This window comes from Mesoplodon mirus (genome assembly GCF_964341445.2).
Source record: "Mesoplodon mirus genome assembly, chromosome: 2".
In the NCBI taxonomy this organism is placed as follows: Eukaryota; Metazoa; Chordata; class Mammalia; order Artiodactyla; family Ziphiidae; genus Mesoplodon; species Mesoplodon mirus.
Window position 1 is genome coordinate 182,905,283 of NC_138977.1, and position 21,582 is coordinate 182,926,864.

Genomic DNA, 21,582 nt, shown 5'->3' on the forward strand with positions numbered 1-21,582 from the left:
CATGTGCAGAGTCATGTGACCATCACCACAATCAGGATACAGGACAAACACCCCCTCAAATAGTTCCTGAATGTTGTCCCTTCATAATGAAACCCCTTCTCAATTCCTAAACCCAGGCACCACTGCTCTATTCCTACAGTTTTGTCTTTGTCAGAATAACATATAAATGCAAGTACAAATGTGTAGTCTTTTGAGGCTAGCTTTTTCAACTCAGCATAAGGCCTTTGAAATCCATCCAGTTTGTTGTATCAGTAGTTCATACATTTTTATTGCTGAGTAGTATTCCATTGTACAGATGCAAATATTTTCTCCCAGTCTATGGTTTGTCTTTTTACTTTTAAAGTGTCATTCGCAGATTGAAATTTAATGATAAATTTGCCTATATTTACAAAAAATCCTCCTGGGATTTTGATTGGAATTGCATTGTATCTATAGATGAATTTGGGGAGAATTGAAACCTTAGCCTTATTGAGTCTTCCAATCCATAAACATAGAATGTTTTTCCATTTGTATATTCAATAGATCTATGATTTTTTTAAAAAAATTCAAGGTCTATAGTAGTCAACATACAGAGCCAGCACATTTTTTATTAGATTTATACTTATGTGTTTAATCTTTTCTGGAGCACTATTTTAAAAGGTATTTTAAATATTTCGTTTCCCAATTGTTTACTTCTAGTATATAGGAATATGATTAATTTCTATATGTAACTGTCCAGAGATCATGCTAATTCACGTATTAGTTCTAGGAGTTTTTTTTTTTTTTTGATAGATTGCTTGGGATTTTCTATGTAGACAATCATGTTGTCTGTGAATAGTGACAGTTTTATACATTCCTTTCCAATCTGTTGTTCCAGCGTGATGTTGAATAGGAATGGTGAGAGGGGACATCCTTGCCTTGTTCTTAATCTTGAAGAAAAACTCTTCACTCTTTTGCCATCAAATATTATATTAGCTATGGGTTTTTTTTTGGTAGATGCCCATTATCAGGTTATGGATGATTACTTCTGTGTCTATTTTACCCAGAGTTTTTTATCATGAACAGATGTGGAATTTTAAAAATGCTTTATCTGCATATAATCATGTTTTTTTCCTTCTTTTTTTAGTTTAATAATATGATGGTTTACATTGGCTGATTTTTGTTTTGTTTTTTTAGCCCTTAATTTTTTAAATTGTGTTTTCCGTATCTGAAATATCTTTTTCTTCTTTTTTTTGAATTTTATTTTATTATTTTTAAACAAGGGGTTCTTATGAGTTATCTATTTTATACATATTAGTGTATATATGTCAATCCCAATGTCTCAATTCATACCACCACCACCACCAACCCCGCCGCTTTCCCTCCTTTGTGTCCATAAGTTTGTTCTCTACATCTGTGTCTCTATTTCTGCTTTTCAGACCAGTTCATCTGTACCATTTTTCTAGATTCCACATATATGCGTTAATATACAATATTTGTTTTTCCCTTCTAACTTACTTCACTCTGTATGACAGTCTCTAGGTCCATCCACGTCTTTACAAATGACCCAATTTCATTCCTTTTTATGGCTGAGAATATTCCATTGTATATATGTACTACATCTTCTTTATCCATTCGTCTGTCGATGGGCATTTAGGTTGCTTCCATGACCTAGCTATTGTAAAGAGTGCTGCAGTGAACGTTGGGGTGCATGTGTCTTTTTGAATTATGGTCTTCTCTGGGTATGTGCCCATTAGTGGGATTGCTGGATCATATAGTAATTCTATTTTTAGTTTTTTTAAGGAACCTCCATACTGTTCTCCATAGTAGCTGTATCAATTTACATTCCCACCAGCAGTGCAAAAGAGTTCCCTTTTCTCCACACCCTCTCCAGCATTTGTTGTTTGTAGATTTTTTGATGATGGCCATTTTGACTGGTATGAGGTGATACCTTATTGCCGTTTTGATTTACATTTCTCTAATGATTAGTGATGTTGAGCATCCTTCCATGTGTTTGTTGGCAGTCTGTATATCTTCTTTGGAGAAATGTGTATTTAGGTCTTCTGCCCATTTTTTGACTGGGTTGTTTGTTTTTTTGATATTGAGCTGCAATAAGCTGCTTGTATATTTTGGAGATTAATCCTTTGTCAGTTGCTTCATTTGCAAATATTTTCTCCCATTCTGAGGGTTGTCTTTTTGTCTGGTTTGTGGTTTCCTTTGCTGTGCAAAAGCTTTTAAGTTTCAGTAGGTCCCATTTGTTTTATTTTTGTTTTTATTTCCATTTCTCTAGAAGGTGGGTCAAAAAGGATCTTGCTGTGATTTATGTCATAGAGTGTTCTGCCTATGTTTTCCTCTAAGAGTCCTACAGTGTCTGGCCTTACATTTAGGTCTTTAATCCATTTTGAGTTTATTATTGTGTGTGGTGTTAGGGAGTGTTCTAATTTCCTTCTTTTACATGTAACCATCCAGTTTTCCCAGCACCACTTATTGAAGAGACTGTCTTTTCTCCATTGTATATCCTTGCCTCCTTTGTCATAGATTAGTTGACCATAGGTGTGTGAGTTTATCTCTGGGCTTTCTATCCTGTTCCATTGATCTGTATTTCTGTTTTTGTGCCAGTACCATACTGTCTTGATTACTGTAGCTTTGTAGTATAGTCTGAAGTCAGGGAGTCTGATTCCTCCAGCTCCAGTTTTTTCCCTCAAGATTGCTTTGGCTATTCAGGGTCTTTTTTGTCTCCATACAAATTTTAAGATTTTTTGTTTTAGCTCTGTAAAAAATGCCATTGGTAATTTGATAGGGATTGCATTGAATCTGTAGATTGCTTTGGGTAATATAGTCATTTTGGCAATATTGATTCTTCTAATCCAAGAACATGGTATATTGCTCCACCTGTTTGTGTCATCTTTGATTTTTTTCATCAGTGTCTTACAGTTTTCTGAGTACAGGTCTTTTATTTCCTTAGGTAGCTTTATTCCTAGGTATTTTATTCTTTTTGTTGCAGTGGTGAATGGGATTGTTTCCTTAATTTCTCTTTCTGATCTTTCATTGGTAATATATAGGAATGTAAGAGATTTCTGTGCATTAATTTTGTATCCTGCAACTTTACCAAATTCATTGGTTAGTTCTAATAGTTTTCTGGTGGCATCTTTAGGATTCTGTATGTATAGTATCACGTCATCTGCAAACAGTGAGAGTTTTACTTCTTCTTTTCCAATTTGGATTCCTTTCATTTCTTTTTCTTCTCTGATTGCCATGGCTAGGACTTCCAGAACTATGTTGAATAATAGTGGTGAGAGTGGACATCCTTGTCTTGTTCCTGATCTTAGAGGAAATGCTTTCAGTTTTTCACCATTGAGAATGATGTTTGCTGTGTGTTTGTCATATATGGCCTATATTATGTTGAGGTAGTTTCCCTCTATGCCCACTTTCTGGAGAGTTTTTTATCATAAATGGATGTTGAATTTTGTCAAAAGCTTTTTATGCATCTATTCAGATGATCATATGTTTTTTTTGTTTGTTTGTTTGTTTTTTGCGGTATGCGGGCGTCTCACTGTTGTGGCCTCCCCTGTTGCGGAGCACAGGCTCTGGACGCACAGGCTCAGCAGCCATGGCTCATGGTCCTAGCCGCTCCGTGGCATGTGGGATCTTCCCAGACTGGGGCACTTACCCACGTCCCCTGCATTGGCAGGCGGACTCAACCACTGCGCCACCAGGGAAGCCTGATCATATGGTTTTTATTCTTCAGTTTGTTACTATGGTGTATCACATTGATTGATTTGCGTATATCGAAGAATTCTTGCATCCCTGGGATAAATCCCACTTGATCATGCTGTATGACCCTTTTAATGTGCTATTGGATTCTGTTTGTTAGTATTTTGTTGAGGATTTTTGCAACTATATTCATCAGTGATACTGGTCTCTAATTTTCTTTTTTTGTAGTATCTTTGTCTGGTTTTGGTATCAGTGTGATGGTGGCCTCATAGAATGAGTTTGGGAGTGTTCCTTCCTCTGCAGTTGTTTTGGAAGAGTTTGAGATGGTTGGGTGTTAGCTCTTCTCTAAATGTTTGATAGAATTCACCTGAAGCCACCTGGTGCTGGACTTTTGTTTGTTGAGAGATTTTTAATCACAGTTTCAATTTCATTACTTGTAATTGGTCTGTTCATATTTCCTATTTCTTCCTGGTTCAGTCTTGGAAGGTTATATCTTTCTAAGAATTTGTCCATTTATTCCAGGTTGTCTATTTTATTGGCATAGAGTTGCTTGTAGTAGTCTCTTGTGATGCTTTATATTTCTGTGGTGTCTGTTGTAACTTTTCCTTTTTCATATCTAATTTTATAGATTTGGGTCCTCTCCCTCTTTTTCTTGATGATCTGGCTAATGGTTTATCAATTTTGTTTATCTTCTCAAAGAACCAGCTTTTAGTTTTATTAATCTTTGCTATTGTTTTCTTTGTTTCTATTTCATTTACTTCTGCTCTGACCTTTATGATTTCTTTCCTTCTACTAACTTTGGGTTTTGTTTCTTCTTCTTCCTCTGTTTCCTTTAGGTGTAAGGTTAGATTGTTTATTTTAGATTTTTCTTGTTTCTTGAAGTAGGATTGTATTGCTATAAACTTTCCTCTTAGAACTGCTTTTGCTGCATCCCATAGGTTTTGGATCATTGTGTTTTCATTGTCATTTGTCTCTAGGTATTTTTGATTTCCTCTTTGATTTCTTCAGTGATCTCTTGGTTATTTAGTAATGTATTGTTTAGCCTCCATGTGTTTGTGTTTTTTACACTTTTTCCGTGTAATTTATTTCTAATCTCATAGCGTTGTGGTTGGAAAAGAAGCTAGATATGATTTCAATTTTCTAAAATTTACCAAGGCTTGATTTGTGACCCAAGATGTGATCTGTCCTGGAGAATGTTCCATGTGCACTTGAGAAGAAAGTGTAATCTGCTGTTTTTGGATGGAATGTCCTATAACTATCAATTAAATCTATCTGGTCTATTGTGTCATTTAAAGTTTGTGTTTCCTTATTAATTTTCAGTCTGGATGATCTGTCCATTGGTGTTAGTGAGGTGTTAAAGTCCCCCACTCTTATTGTGTTACTGTCCATTTCCTCTTTTATAGCTGTTAGCATTTGCCTTATGTATTGAGGTGCTCCTGTGTTGGGTGCATATGTAATTGTTATGTCTTCTTCTTGGATTGATCCCTTGATCATTATGTAGTGTCCTTCCTTGACTCTTGTAACATTCTTTATTTTAAAGCCTATTTTATCTGATATGAGTATTGCTACTCCAGCTTTCTTTTGATTTCCATTTTCAAGGAATACCTTTTTCCATCCCCTCACTTTCAGGACACTTTCAGTGTCCCTAGGTCTGAAGTGGGTCTCTTCTAGACAACATATATATGGGTCTTGTTTTTGTGTCCATTCAGCGAGCCTGTGTCTTTTGGTTGGAGCATTTAACCCATTCACATTTAAGGTAATTATCGATATGTATGTTCCTGTTACCATTTTCTTAATTGTTATGGGTTTGTTTTTGTAGGTCCTTTTCTTCTCTTGTGCTTCCCACTTAGAGAAATTCCTTTAGCATTTATTGTAGAGCTGGTTTGGTCGTTCTGAATTCTCTTAGCTTTTGCTTTTCTGTAATGTTTTTGATTTCTCCATTGAATCTGAAAGAGATCGTTGCTGGGTAGAGTAATCTTGGTTTTAGCTTCTTCCCTTTAATCACTTTAAATATATCATGCCACTCCCTTCTGGCTTGTAGAGTTTCTGCTGAGAAATCAGCTGTTAACCTTATGGGAGTTCCCTTGTATGTTATTTGTCATTTTTCTCTTGTTGCTTTTAATAATTTTCTTTGTGTTTAATTTTTATCAATTTGATTACTATGTTTCTTGGGGTGTTTCTCCTTGGGTTTATCCTGCCTGGGACTCTCTGTGATTCCTGGACTTGGGTGGCTATTTCCTTTCCTATGTTAGGGAAGTTTTCAACTATTCAAAAACTTCCCCGGGTCCTTTCTCTCTCTCTTCTCCTCCTGGGACCCCTATAATGCAAATGTTGTTGTGTTTAATGTTGTCCCAGAGGTCTCTTAGGCTGTCTTCATTTCTTTTCTCTCTTTTTTTCTTTACTCTGCTCTGTGGCAGTGAATTCCACTGTTCTGTCTTCCAGGTCACTTATGTGTTCTTCTGTCTCAGTTATTCTGCTATTGATTCCTTCTAGTGTATTTTTCATTTCGGTTATTGTATTGTTCATCTCTGTTTGTTCTTTAATTCTTCTTGGTGTTTGTCCTTTAATTCTTCTAGGTCTCTGTTAAACATTTCTTGCATCTTCTTGATCTGTGCCTCCGTTCTGTTTCTGAGGTCCTGGATCATCTTCACTATTATTATTCTGAATTCTTTTGCTGGAAGGTTGCCTATCTCCACTTCATTTAGTTGTTTTTCTGGCATTTTATGGTGTTCCTTCATCTTGTACATAGTCCTCTGCCTTTTCATTTTGTCTCTTTCTGTGACTGTGGTTTTCCTTCCACAGGCTGCAGGATTGTAATTTTTCTTGCTTCTGCTATCTGCCCTCTGGTGGATGAGGCTATCTAAGAGGATTGTGCAAGCTTCCTGATGAGAGGGACTGGTGGTGGGTCGAGCTGGGTGTTGCTCTGGTGGGCAGAGCTCAGTAAAAGTTTAATCTGCTTGTTTGATGATGGGTGGGGCTGAGTTCCCTCCCTGTTGGTTGTTTGGCCTGAGGTGACCCAGCACTGGAGGCTACATGCTCTTTGGTGGGGCTAATGGTGGACTCTGGGGGTGCTCATGGAGTAGTTCCCAGAGCTTCTGCTGCCAGTGTCCTTGTCCCCACAGTGAGCCACAGCCACCTCCTGCCTCTGCAGGAGACCCTCCAACACTGGCTGGTAGGTCTGGTTCAGTCTCCAATGGGGTCACTGCTCCTTCCCCCTAGGTCCTGATGCGCACACTACTTTGTGTGTGCCCCGCAAGAGTGGAGTCTCTGTTTCCCCCCAGTCCTGTCGAAGTCCTGCAATCAAATCCCGCTAGCCTTCAAAGTCTGATTCTCTGGGAATTCCTCCTCCTGTTGCCAGACCCCCAGGTTGGGAAGCCTGACATGGAGCTCAGAACCTTCACTCCAGTGGGTGGACTTCTGTGTTATAACTGTTCTCCAGTTTGTGAGTCACCCACCCAGCAGTTATGGGATTTGATTTTATTGTGATTGCGCCCCTCCTGCCATCTCACTGCAGCTTCTTCTTTGACTCTGGATGTGGGGTATCTTTTTTGGTGAGTTCCAGTGTCTTCCTGTCGATTACTGTTCAACAGTTAGTTGTGATTCCGTTGCTGTCACAAGAGGGAGTGAGCACACGTCCTTCTACTCTGCCATCTTGAACCAATTTTCTAGTCCTTAATTATTTATTTATTATTATTGATTGATTGATTGATTGATTGGCTGCATTGGGTCTTCGTTGCTGCACACAGGCTTTCTCTAGTTGTGGCAAGTAGGGGCTACTCTTCATTGCGGTGCACGGGCTTCTCATTGTGGTGGCTTCTCCTTGTTGTGGAGCATGGGCTCTAGGTATGTGGGCCTCAGTAGTTTTGGCTCGCAGGCTCTAGAGTGCAGGCTCAGTAGTTGTGGCACACAGGCTTAGTTGCTCCACGGCATGTGGTATCTTCCCAGACCAGGGCTCGAACCTGAGTCCCCTGCATTGGCAGGCAGATTTTTAACCACTGTGCCACCAGGGAAGTCCCTGCATTGGCTATATTTGAATAGTGAACCAGACTTGCATTTGTGGGATAAGACAAATTGGCCATAGTGCCTTATTTATTTTATATATAGTTATATTTGATTTCCAGTAGTTTATTGAGGACTTTTGCACCTATTTTTCTAAGAGATGTTGGCAGGTAGTTTTCTTTTCTTATACTGGCTTTGTCTGCTTTTGATATCAGAGTAATTCTGGTCTCATAAAATGCATTGGGAAGTGTTCTCTTCTATACTTTGAAAGAAGTTGTATAGAATTGGTGTTATTTATATTTTAAATGTATGGTAGAATTCACCAGTGGAAACATCTGGGGCTGGAGTTTTCTTTGTGGAAAGGTTTTAAACTACATATTCAGTCTTTGTGATAGCTATAAACTGTCCTGGTTATTTATTTCTTCTTGCTTACTTTTGGTAGTTTGTGGCTTTGAGGGAACTGGTCCGTTTTATCTAAGTTGTCAGATTTGTGTGCACAGAGTTATTTGTAGTATTTTCTTATCCTTTCTGTGGGGTGTGTAGTGGTATTTTCTCTTTCATTTCTGATGTTGGTAATTTGTGTCTTTTTCTGTCTTTGCTAGCTTAGTGAGTGGTTTTTCAATTTTTAAAACTTTTTCAAACTTCTTCCTGAGCAGTTCTCAAAGCCTTTGGAATGTGGTTTAGGGTCAGATCCACACGTGTGCAGCTCAGAATTGAGCTCAGAGGTTGATACACAACTTAGTGGTTTCACTTTCTTAAGTCTCTTCCTCTTCATCATCTTCCCAACACTTTCTGGCTCTCTGGGGTCCCTTCCTTCTCCTCTGTCTAGAAAGCTGGAGCTTTAGTTTCTCTGCTCTGCCATGCACTTCCCACGATTGCATCTGTCTCTGGGGCCAAGCAGGTAGAGGAAAAAGAGAGACAAAAACATTGGGCATTTTGCCCGACTCTTGGGACCAGAGTTCCTCTGGTCAGAGAGAAGGGTTCCCCTCCCTGAGAATTTCAGATGCCTGCCTGGTCACTGCTGCTGCTGTGCAGTTTCTTGGAGGCTGAGGTGAGAAAGAATGGAGAAACTCAACAAAGAAAATTCCAGGGATTTTCCTCCATGCTCTGGGCCCTGTTGGAGCCTCTTTCCCCACTCCTTAGACTAGAAATAGAGCTTCCTCTTGGAGGCTGTGTCTGTTCTGTCCACACGTGGTGCACGGTTCTTACTCCTTGTAAGCCCATTCCGGGAGATGCTGGAGGGGGAAGCCCCAGGAAACACGTTACCAGTTGCATGGTGCTTTGGTTTGGTTTCCTGCTTTGCTACCATTTACTTTTCAGAGTCCTCAGAGAGCTGCTCATGGGTTCTATCTGGGTTTTTAGTTTAATTCAGTGGGTAGGACAGAGTAGAGTGTGCTTACACCATCTTGAAGGGATCTAGACATGGTCCTTTGTGTGTTTGCTATAAAATGAGAGCTTCTCCACCTCCCACATATCTGGAGAGAGGGTAGAGGCCCAGGGAACTAACTTCCATTAAGCATCTGCTCTGTGCTGGACGCTGTGCCTTAGTGCACAGTGGCATTATTCTATGCCTCTACGCGGAAAGTATGGCATTGTTAGCTCCATTGTGCAGTTGGGGGAAGTTAGGCTCAGATTAATTAGTTCAAGATCATATAATTAAGTGGTAGGCTGTGGTTATGTATCATGGCCTGTCTTAGAAAGATCCAGAAAGTTCTGTGGAAAGCAGAAGAGAAGGCTTCAGTCTGATGTCCTGCTTCCCTCTCTCTGCAGGGCGGATGAAGGTGATGCTGTGATCATGCACCCTGGGGTCCTGTGCATCATGGTGAGGTTGCTGCCTCAGTTGTACCACGAAGATCACCCTCAGGTACGTATTGTGAACCCATGAGTTTGTCTTTTTCACATGACTGATCTTGTAAGCTCCTCTGGCCAGAGACTCCCTTTCCCTTTTTGCCTTTGCCTCCAGTCCGCTGTATGAACAGAGCCTCCTTCATGAAGTGCCTCCTGCAGGGGAGTATCCGTGGGTCTGAGACCCTTGATTGAGTTCTGCCTACCCTTCCATGGCCACTCAAAACAGATTGCTCCTGTTGGTGACGTGACCTTCTAAAAACAACAGCCAAACAAAAACTGAGTGAAATGATTTACCTTCATGAGGCAAGTCCCGTATAAGTGCGACATATAGTGCTGGGCATTGGTGGGACCGGAAGTCCCCTGCTCCCCAGTAAGTTATCCATTGCTTGGATATTGGCTGTGACCCTGGCTCGGCGCTCTATGTAGGACATGCAGGGCTAACAGGATGAGAACTGAGCACTGTCCAAGGAGCCCACATCTGTGGTGGGGACTGGGAGGTGCTGGTGGGGCAGACAGACTAAGTAAATAAGCTCACAAATGAATATACAATTACAAATTGTCACAAGTGATATTAAGGGAAAACATGGGTGCTGACAGAGAATAATGGGAATGGAAGTGGAGGGGGAAGACCTAATTAAATCTAATTTAGATGAGGGTGTGGATGTCAGGGAAGCCGTCTCTTTGATGGTGACATTTAAGCAGAGCCCTGAAAGATGAGTAGCAATTAAGCAGGTGGGAAGGAGCCTGCTGCAGGTGTCTGGGGTGGGAGCAAAGCAGGAGCGCTAGAAGTGTGCCCGGTGGGGCAGGCGGAGGAAGGCTGCCGCCCTGACAAGCTGTGGGGTTTTATCCCAAGGGCAACACGAAGTCTCTCTCAAGTGAATGGAGGGGGACATGATCAGGTTTTTGTATTAAAAATCGCTCTTGTTGCATGGAGGGTGGCCTGGGAATGGGGCTGTGTGGAAGAGAATGGGGACAGCAGTTAGGAAGCCATGTCCACAGTCTGGTAACACATGGTGGTAGCTTGATTATGGTGGCGTCTGTGGGAAAGTGTGTAGAGCAAGGAGTCAAGAGACCTACTGGGAGATAGAATCAAGGCCCTGAGATGAACGGGGTGCAGGAAGCGGGAAGAGGGGGGAGTCAAGGTGGCTCTTAGCTCCTGTCCTGGCAGCACTGACGGCCCCACTGTAGCAAGGCGCGCTTGTACCGGTGAAAGCAACAGAACGAGGCAGATTCTCAGGAAGTGCTCTCAATTTAGAGAATATGTTCTCTAGAGGTTCTGAGAAAGAAACTTGAAGTTGAGGAAGACCTGGAAAATATGCTCTTGAATTAGCCGCAGACGAAAGGAAATTACTTGAATTGAGCAGCTACCATGTACCAGGCACGGTGCCACACCCTTTCACTGATTATTTACCCTCATAGGTGTTTGGTGGGGAGTATCATTGTTTCCATTTTAGCCAGTGGGGAAACCGAGTCTTAGACAATGTACATGCCTTTTAAGGATTCTGAGTTGGTGGACCTGGTGTTAAATGTGGTCCTACCTGGTGGCAGTTCTTATGGTCTTTCCCCTGCACAGCAGTGGCTTCTATAGGAGAATGGGGACTCACGGGGGTGCGGGTCCAGCTTTGTTTTGTCCTGGAGTTAAAAAGGAGGTGATGTGTTTTAAGAAGAAATGGTGACTACAGTTGACCCTTGAACAACATGGGGGTTAAGGGTGCTGACCCTCACACAGTGTACTACTCTCTCTGCCTCAAAAACAAAGGAGATGATACATGACTCACCCAAGGACAAGAAGGTGAAAAAGTTTGGATAGAATCAGGACTCAAGTGCTAGTTTTGATTCCACATATTGTGATCTCTAATTGAACATAAACGTTTCCCTACACTCAGGTAAAGATCTGTAAAATGAAAATACAGATCTTATATTTATTTTTAAAAATCCATGCATAAGTGGACCTGTGCAGTTTAAACCTGTGTTGTTCAAGGGTCAACTCTAGGGGTGTTATTAATCATTGAAAATGACAATGGCTTAGTAAAAATATTGCAAATCCTCTGAACTCGGTGAGAAGTGGGGTGGAGGAGCAAAAGCCTTGATGTGTAGGGAAGGGGCTGTTTTACTTAGGAAATTCTGTAGAACTAGGTACAGGAGTTAAAACAGGGCTAACTCAATGCCACGTCTGCATGTCTCTTTGTAAGTGGAATCCTTTATCTGGTTCCTGATCCTCTGCTGGAAAGTGATGATAAAGTGATTATCATACCAATGAGTAGGGATGCATCTAATAGTGAAATGGAATGCACTTTATATCTTTCAACATTTATGGAACAGCAGTAGCCTGGGCTAAAATGGGTTTGATTGCTCCTTTCGTTATCTATTGCTGTATTACAAAGTGCAAGTTAGCAATAATGGTCTCGTTCTTTCTCGTGGTTCTGTGGGTCAGGAGTTTAGACAGGCACCGCAGGGACAGCTTCTGTCTGCTCCACATGGTATCAGCTGGGCACCAAGATGGGTTCTCCACTCACAGAACTGGCACCTCACAAGCTGGCTCAAATGGTGAGAGGCTCCTAGGCTGGCCCAACTGGGTCAGATGTCTGGGGCCTTGGTAGGGCCTGGCTTCTCCTCCATGTAGCCCTCACCATCTGGCTTCTACCTGTATACCACCACCTGGATTCTCTAGCAGGCCACATAGCAGCTCAGGGCTCCCAAAAGCACAAAAACAGAAGATGCCGAGCCTTCTGGAGGCTTTTGCCTGGAACAAGCCAGCATTACCTCCATGGCATTCGGTTGGTCAAAGTGAGTCACAGGTCCAGCTTAGACTCAACGAGAAGGGACCTATGTCTCCTTTACTGATGTGAGGGGTGGCTTGCGTGTACAGGAGAGGGGGAATTGTTGGGGGCCATCTTTAAAGACCAGCCACCACACTTGCCTTAGGCATCTAACTGATGGATAAAATTATTTGACCCCTAAATCAAATGTCTTCGAGTCATTTGGTTATCTACAACCTGAGACCTTACTTTCTTTACCTTAGTATTCACGACAGGTTCTGCCTGGAGCATATTGGAAACTAATACACGTTGAGCGTTACTTCTATTCCAGGAACATTAATCAGTGTTATAACAGCTCATTAAAATGAGAATCTCCCCATTTTGCAGGTGCTTGAAGCTCAGGAGAGTTGTGTAACTTCCTAAAATCATGGAGGTGTTGAGGGGAGATCTAAAACTCACTCCCAGGCTCAAGGTCAAGACGTGTTTGATGAATAGATCTCTCATCTCTGCAGCTCTTGCAGAATGCAAGGTCATGAATCTTGGTGTTGCACACTCTTCCAGGGGCTATCACCTTATTGTGAGGAAGCCTGGCTTCCTTAGCTGTATTTCATACCCTGCAATGCGCTTGCAATGAGAACAGCCAAGCCAGTGGTTTGGGTGGTCTTAGCAGTCAAACGGTTGCTGATAAACATGTGGTGCAGAACTCCACCATGAGGATGACTGACGAAGTGATGCAGAGCAGACAGTGGCCTGTCCTTCCGCTTCCTAGTGCATGAAGACTCTGTGGATGAGCCCCAGTTTCAGATAAACACCATGAGTTGTCACATCAGTGTGTGGGGAGGAACTTTCCCTCATCCTGTGGTGGTAATTGGACAAATTAAGTATGCAAATGAGGCTTCCACTTGGTAGGATACTTTTTCTCTATTCAGGTCACAATAGGTAATTTACAAAAAGTCTAACTCTCAGGCACTCTCTCTCAAATATGCAAATGAAATGTAGTGGTACATTTTCTCAGAAATTTTCTGCAGATGCCAAATCAGCAGCTATTAAAAGTTGGGTAATTACAGTAATTAACTTCTGAAAGGGGGGGGGCGGTGGGAAACCTCATAACAACAAACAGAATAGTAAATCAAATGAGAAGTGAGACACACACAAGAAAATGCTGATATGAAACTGACAGAAGGACTGCAGGTTTTGGGGCAGAGAAAGCAGCTGGAAGTTTCAGTAGATGGCAGTGTTACTAAAAAGATGGAGGGGCTTCCCTGGTGGCGCCGTGGTTGAGAGTCCGCCTGCTGATGCAGGGGACACGGGTTTGTGCCCTGCTCTGGGAAGATCCCACATGCCGCGGAGCGGCTGGGCCCGTGAGCTATGGCCGCTGAGCCTGCGCGTCCGGAGCCTGTGCTCCGCAACGGGAGAGGCCACAACAGTGAGAGGCCTGCGTACCGCAAAAAAAAAAAAAAAAAAAAAAGATGGACTGTGAGTTCCCACTCATCTCCCTTTATGTGGGCCTGGTGATTCCCAGCATCCCTATACTCTTAACCACTTTACATCCCTCAATTGCTTTTCCTGCCTTATGGATGAGAAATTGATAGCTTTCCAAGGTACAGATGTCATTTTAGAAGCAACAACTTAACTACTCACATGGGTTGTCTGGTTTATTTCTAATTGTGGCCACATTAAATTTGTTCTGTTCATGACCAAGAGGGGGTTTTTCCCTCTGCAAAATGCTAGCAGTGTGAGCTGCTCTTGGAAACAAATAATCCAGCTGATTTTTTCTCCTCTTGTATCATCACCAGTATTAAAATTGGACTATAGGAATTTTATTGTGAATGTTGCTGTACTAAGCACAAGGCAAAAGTGGAGTCCAGCTCAGTTCTATTGAAGCTGAGTTGGCCCCTGGAAGAAGTAACTGATTGAGAAGAAAGGCCTTTTCTCTTTCTTTCTGGCATGCTCAGCACCCATAAGGGGCTTGCTGTAGGGACGTGGCTCTGGGCTAGAGCTCTGACCAGTAGTGGAGGGCTCTCTTGACCCAGCACCACTGCACTTCCGTTCATGTCTTAGCAGAGGGTTATTTGCTCTGTGCATGACAATGGGAACTCAGAGGGTGGGAAGTCAGATCCAGTTTCACAGAGGTGGAACTCAGCCTGTGTTGGGGCCACCAACGTGATGTATTTACTTTTATGAATAATTACGCAGCACCTACTAGGTGCCACTGGGGATTCAGAGACCAATGTCACAGTAACACACAGTCTGAGTTTGAGGGTGGGTACTCAGACGAGTGGAGAAGATAGTTAGATATTCTAACTGTAACAAAGGTTTGCCCACAGGGCCTTGGGGCAGAGGGGAGAGAAAGCCACACAGAGATGGGGACACTGGAGCTAGACTTTAAAGAAGAGACCTGTCTATGCCAGATCAGGTAGAGGAGGGTGGGACAAGACACTCAGACAACAGAGAGAGGCACACGTGAAGATGCCCATGTGGGGACTTCAAATAGTTCAGTTGGGTGAGGATAGACCATGCGGGTAGAAAGGCAGTAAATGGGGCAGGAGAAGTAGGTTGAAGCCACATCATGAGGGGCCTTGAGTACCATACACAGGCAGTTGGATTTTATTGGATTACCATCCTTTGTCACTGTTGTCATCATCATCACTGCTGTGTTTAATGAGCGCCCACTATATGAGGCTCTGAAGATGACAGATTTTGGTCAAATCTCTCTGCCACTTAACAGTCACAGAACCATGGGAAATTATCTAACCTCCACGACCCTTAATTTTCTTTGCTGTAGTATGGGGAGAATAATATCATCTTCCTCCTGGCATTATTGTGAGGATCAACTGAAGCAATGCAGGAGCACTTAACATGGCAAGCAGAACATACAAGGCACCATGGGAAACACTTGCTGACTGGTGTAGCTACTGCTATTAGTTGCCAAAACTTTACAAGCATTTTATCATTTGATCTGCATAATAACCCTGCACGTAGACATCAGTATTCCCACTTCACAGATGAGGACTTGAAACTTGTAGCACTTAAGTGACAGAGTTAACATCATAGCTAGGTGGTGGATGTGCCTGATGGGAGGCTCCAGGACCTCCTGCCACTGCACCAAGTTGCCTTCCCTATAGGGAGGTGGTAGCCGTGGGTGGGAGACAGTTGGAAAGCAAGGACATGATCAGACCTGGGCATTAGAGAGACTGTTGTCTATCGTCAGTGTGCACCTCCCCTCACTGTTGGGTGTGTTCTAGATTCTACTGCAATGGAAGCCTCCCACACAGTATGATGGGACAGAAAGAAGATCAGGCTCGGGCTGCATCTGTCAACTGATTTGCACCTCAATTTGGAAAGGGTGCCATTTTCTGGAATTAGCCTGCATTTCAAACACATTGAACTAATCTTGTGGGTTTCAAATAGCTAAAGTATCGACAGCATTAATAGCCCTGGATAGCATTGTGTAAGGGCAAGCTGTTTGAAAAGAGCCATTTCCTTCAACAAGGAAATTGGCAAAGTAGGAGTCTTGCTTTATTAAATTACGACACATTAGAGATTTCAAATACGTTGAATTTCTATGTTTCTTCTGCTCTTTCTTTCTGACCCCATGTTTCCCCAAATATTTCTATTGTCCCTGAGTGGAAAAGTCTCAGATCCTGGTCAAAATCCAAGTGACTTCTTAGGGTAGCCTCTTAAATAGAACAAATAGACATAATCTTGTATGGAGATGAAGAGCATCAAAAGGAAGCTACAGTGGACATAGAATGATGGAGTGGAAGTTAAAGTTGGTAGGGTGAGCTCTGGCCCAATTATCTTGCGACCTTTCCTCCAGTCCTTTACCATCATTATTTCTATGACTTAACATGGGCCACTTCCTTTCTCTGCACCTCAATTTCAGCTACTCAGATTTGGCCTAGATCACAGGGGCTGCAGACACAGTGTCTTGGGGCCAGAGTCGTAAAGTAAATGTGTAGGTGTAAACAGTAAGGAATGGTGAGACCTGTGGTCATAGGGAAGTGTACTTGCCCTGCCTAGAGGTACTCACATCTAGCTAGGGGGAAACAATACAAAAGCAAAGCCAAACTACCCCCACCAAATAAAACACTTCGGTAGACCATCAGTTTATACCCCTTATGAGATACTGAGTTCCCTTCCTTATAATGAGTGCATGACTCAGTGTTAAAATCATGGGCTTTGAAGCAAGACCTGGGTTGGGGTGCCAGTTCTACCACTCACTGGCTATGTCACCTTGGGAAATTGATGTAACCTCTTCAGTCTCCGTATTCTCATAATATTTTCCCGTTGAGAAGAGTAGTGGGAAGTATAGTTCGAGTGTACTTAGGACTACCTGGCATGCAGTATGTGCTCTCATACCCCCTACCTTTCTCTTCTGGCTTTGGTACTCGATGTTCCTAGGACTCTGAGTCACAGTATATAAAATTTTAGAAATACAAACTGGAAGGTAATACATTTTAGGTATATTTCCAGCTGGCATTATACAATTGATAAAGTAATTGATAAATACAAATGATAATTAATCAGGAACCTTACTGCTACAAGGTAAGAAAAGAAGACTGCAACTAAAAGGGATTAATATTCTGAAAACACTTGCATCCTTTAAGGAAAAGTACTTTCACAAATGCTGTTTCTGTTGACCCCCACCAAAAACATACCAGTGAGGTAGGTATTTTCATTATTCTCATTTTAAAGCTAAGGAAACTGAGGCCCAGAGAAAGTAAATAACTAGCCCAAGTTTCCCATTAGTTAGTGTCAAATCAACATGAGTACCTACTTCTGGGTAGATATTTGTGTGCCCTGTGCCCGGAAGATGAAGGAAGGGTAAATGTCTGTTTGGAAGCTCAGAAGCAACACATCGGGGCTGGAGTCACAGAATGCTTGGAAATGGATCTCTTATCTCTACAAGAGACTGTGGACTCTGCAGTCTTGTTTGAGGAATCTTCTCCAGACAATCGTGTGTGGAGATCTGCTAAAAACAGCAACAACAACACATCTCTTTAAACAGTATATCTTAAAAGAGTTGTGTCAGCAATTTACTTTGGCCAAAGCAATAGAGATACTCAGGGTACGTTAATCCCTCCTTCTCTGAGCTAACCGAGGATGCCCAAGCCACAGCGGGGAAGGGTTCTGGCTGGAAGCTGATGTTGGGTCTCACGGAGCCCACTGCTCACCTGACCTAGCTGTCGTGGGGTGAGGGAGTGTGTGTTCAAGGTGATGGAAACTCTTCACAGATGTTTCAGGTTCCAGGCTGTGCAGGCATCCTCCTGGATGGATGTTTACAAGCTGGTTTCCCTAGTGATGTCCTCATGCTCCATCTCAGGGCTGACCAAAGGCTCAGGAAAGATCATTTCCCCTGCTGACCTGGCACTGTTTTCATTATTCTTCAACACTCAGTTGGCACCTCACCTTTTCTGACCACCTTCTCTGGTCCAGTGCACCTGCTATTTCCTAGAACACCTTGTGCCCTTGTGCTTGCACTTACTGGGCAGCTATTGTGTTTGAGGCACAGGGATATGTGCTAGGGAAACAAGGATGAGGAGCCATTGTCTCTGGCAGCAGTTCACAGTTCTTGGTAAATAGATAGATAGCTTGTCATATTGTGGTGTTTATAATGATTCAAGTGTGGACACAGTGCTAGTTAGGAAGATCAGAAAAGTTTTCTTAGATGAGAGAACGTGTGAATTGTCTCTTTAATAAGTAAGACCTCAGCAAAGGGATGGGATTAGAAAGGACATTCTCAGCTTTGGGCATCAGTCAAAAAGGTTATGGCGTATTCAACAAAGGGTGAGGATGTTACTGGGGTAGAGTACACGGTGGACCAAAGGGGAGGTTGGGAAGTAAAGCTGGAAAGAGACAAATATTTTATTAATATAAGATCCTAGGCTTCTGTAACCGGAAGTATTGGCCATAATATGTATGTAATTCCTAAAAGAAGCAGAAGATTTAAAGCAGGCACCCACATGCATCTTGGTCTTCATTGCAAATCTATACAAGTACATCCAGGAAGCCACGCCTTTAGACATGGAGTCTACTGATTCAATGGGATTTGGACCCTCTTACACCTAAACCAAGATCACAGACTCCCATGCCTATAAGGCCATGTGGGCACTGCAAACGAGTGTATTAGGCTGGTGGGGGCTGTGCACAATGGAAAGTTTATAAGTTTATATAACGAGAGAGCTAATTCTAAGTAAGCAAAGATAAAAACCACAACGACTTGTCAAATAAAACACATCTTTACCTTGTCAAATAAAACACATCTTTACAAATAAAACACATATTTACCTGTGACATCCCAGAAGAGCAGAGGTCACTTGAAATGTATCATCTCTCTTCCAAAATCATCAAATAAAGAACATTTCAACCAAATTGGAATAAGTGACTAGTCCAAATTTGAGTAGCTCAGTGGAAGTCCCTAGTTCTTTCTATGTGTCTGGGGGAAGCAGATGCTGGTCATCTGATGGTTTTTAGTTAGGACTACATGATTAATGTCCAGAGGACACACTCTGGACTGATGTACTCATAGCCCACGCCTCCTTGGAGGGACCCACCCAACCAACACCCAGCCCTCATTGGGCTCTGGGACCACCATATTAATCTGGACCAGGAGAGAAAGTGGGGGGTGAGAGAGAGATAAAGAAGATTAAACATCCACAGATGGAAAAGGACAGACTTGAAGACTCAACTGCTAAGTGGAGAAGGCAGAAAACTCCTACAGGCGGCCCCGCACATCTCTCTGTGATAATTTGCCTTGCAGGTCCAGCCTGCTGATGACCCTGAGCGCTTACCACTGAGTCCTAATTGAACCACTATCCCCTTCCTGCATTGGAAGTAATGTGCGTTAGGAAAATCAATCAATTTGTAGGGGGAGAAACCAGACTGGTTTCCTGCTACTGCTCATATTTTCACTAAAACCCCATTTTACTGGAACCAACATTGAAAAAAACAGCACATTTTATTCAAAACAAAGCAATATTGGTATTGACAGAGCTGCAGCGATAATGAGGAGGATCAATTTTCCCTCCTCCATTATGGGGTATTGAGCAATTTTGGAGTAAACTTGTGGCATCATTAGATAAGATCAGCATTTCTATTTCTCCCTTTTGAAAATTTTTTCTTTTTTTCTTTCTTTTTTGCATATGTAGATTTTAAGTATTCCTGCTCTGGTGAGGGAAAAAAAAAAAGCAAAAACAACAACAAAAAGGAAAGCCAAAAGTCCCCAAAGCAATAAGTGAAGTGCTGGTAATAAAAATTGGAGATTGTAGACATTTCTTTTTAATTCTTATTAATAATACATTGTGTTGTTGTTTTTGCATCTTATTTCATGCAGACTGTCTCCCCAACTCTCACCCCAAATTAAAAGACTGCAGTTACCAAATATTCCAAGTTCTGGGAGAGGGAGAGTTCTGGGCAAGAGGGTAGAAGTAGCTTTTCTGTTTTGAGAAGAGTGAAGAAGGAAGGCAGAAGTGCGGGCTCTTTGGATGTAGGAAGGGACACTTAGAGCATTGGAAGAAAGATTTGGGGAAGGGAGTCAGGAGGTTGGGGAAGTTTCTACATGGAAGAGCATCTTAAAGTAAAAGACATGGAATTGTTTAGTGCAAATTAGATCTGGCATTTCTTTCTTCTGTTTCTGGTCCCTGTTGGGTTATACATGTCCCTCTAGCATCTCAGGCTGGCTGTGCAGATACCACAGTGACAGGGAAGGAGATTGTCTTCATCCATTCGGGCCACTATAACAAAATACCATAGACCAGGTGGCTTACAAATAACAGAAATTTATTTCTCACAGTTCTGGAGGCTGGCAAGTCCAAGATCATGGTGCTGGCAGATTCGGAGTTTGGTGAGGGCCCACTTCCACACTCATGGCACTCTTCTCGCTGTGTCCTCACATGGTGCAAGGGAGGAGGGAACTCTCTGGGGTCTCTTTCCTAAGGCCACTAATCCCATTCATGATGGCTCTGCCCTCAAGACCTAAGCATCTCTCAAAGGCCCCCCCTCCAAATACCACCACACTGGGGGTTAGGTTTCAACGTATGAATTTGGTGGGGGGGAACACAAACAGTCCATTGCAGGGACCATGTTCTTTGAGTGATGAGGTCTCTTCTTGACATCAGTGATGTTGACAGAGTGACAAAATCCTACCTAGGAGCAGTCCCCCTGAAAACCATTCTAATGTAGTTTATATTTTAAACTAAAATTGAATAGTCTAAAATTTTAAGTCGAAAATATTACTGAAGATATTGTAATGATGGGAATTTCACTGAATGCCATCAGTTTGAGGCAGGAGCTATAGGCGTCATGCTTTTAGAAGGCGTGGGAGGATGGGAGGGTGAGCTGTGTGACCCCTTCCTTTTTTTTTTTTTTTTAAAAAAATTTATTTATTTATTTATTTATGGCTGCGTTGGGTGTTTGTTGCTCCATGCGGGCTTTCTCTAGTTGTGGCGAGCGGGGGCTACTCTTCTTTGCTGTGCGCGGGCTTCTCATTGCCGTGGCTTCTCTTGTTGCAGAGCACAGGCTCTAGGCATGCAGGCTTCAGGAGTTGTGGTTGTGGCTCATGGGCTCTAGAGCGCAGGCTCAGCAGTTGTGGCACACGGGCTTCATTGCTCCGCGGCATGTGGGATCTTCCCACACCAGGGATCGAACCCGGGCACCCTGCATTGGCAGGTGGATTCTTAACCACTGCACCACCAGGGAAGTCCCACCCCTTCCTTTTAAAAAAAATCTAGAAACTGATGACAAACACTGTAAATATGTTTCACCACACATTGTAATCCTTGAAACACATATGCTACAAAACTGTGTTCACAGCCTGAAGAAGAATGCCATCTTACAAATTTCTATCCCTTAGTGATACAGACATACTCTTGACTATCTCTGGGCAGGGTGGCCTCGAATAACTACATGCACAGGGAGGTAGGTGATGGTAGAGCAAGGTGATTGTGAGTGTTGGGTCCAGAGTCCCAGAGTAAGTGCCTTTATGGTGACTCCTGGCTTTATGTTGGTAGACTAAGCTAGACATAACCTACATCACCATAGATCCCTTTTCTTGAAACCAGAGACTAGGGTCAATGTGTGCAATATGAAAAGCAGGCTGAGGTCTCCGCTTGGGTTCCCCAAGGTGGAGCCCGAGACAGGGCTACAGGTGCATGGGATTTGTGGAGGGAGGGACTCAGAAGAAGGGAGGTGAGGGAAGCAGAGTGGTGCAGGGGAAGGAGCTGAGTGAGGACATGCTATCAGCTGAAGTCTAGCTTCAGCCTGAGCCTACGGGGCGGGGCTCTCAGCATGAATTGCACCACAG

General features: G+C 42.7%; 1 protein-coding gene across 1 annotated transcript in view; it reads left to right on the forward strand.

The window, feature by feature from the left end:
• Window positions 1-21,582, forward strand: part of WDFY4 (WDFY family member 4) — a 294,420-nt gene that overhangs the window by 69,603 nt on the left and 203,235 nt on the right. The window contains exon 13 of the mRNA XM_082637674.1: window positions 9,442-9,535. Coding sequence (XP_082493800.1) covers window positions 9,442-9,535 — 94 coding nt within the window. The remainder of the gene's footprint in view (window positions 1-9,441; window positions 9,536-21,582) is intronic.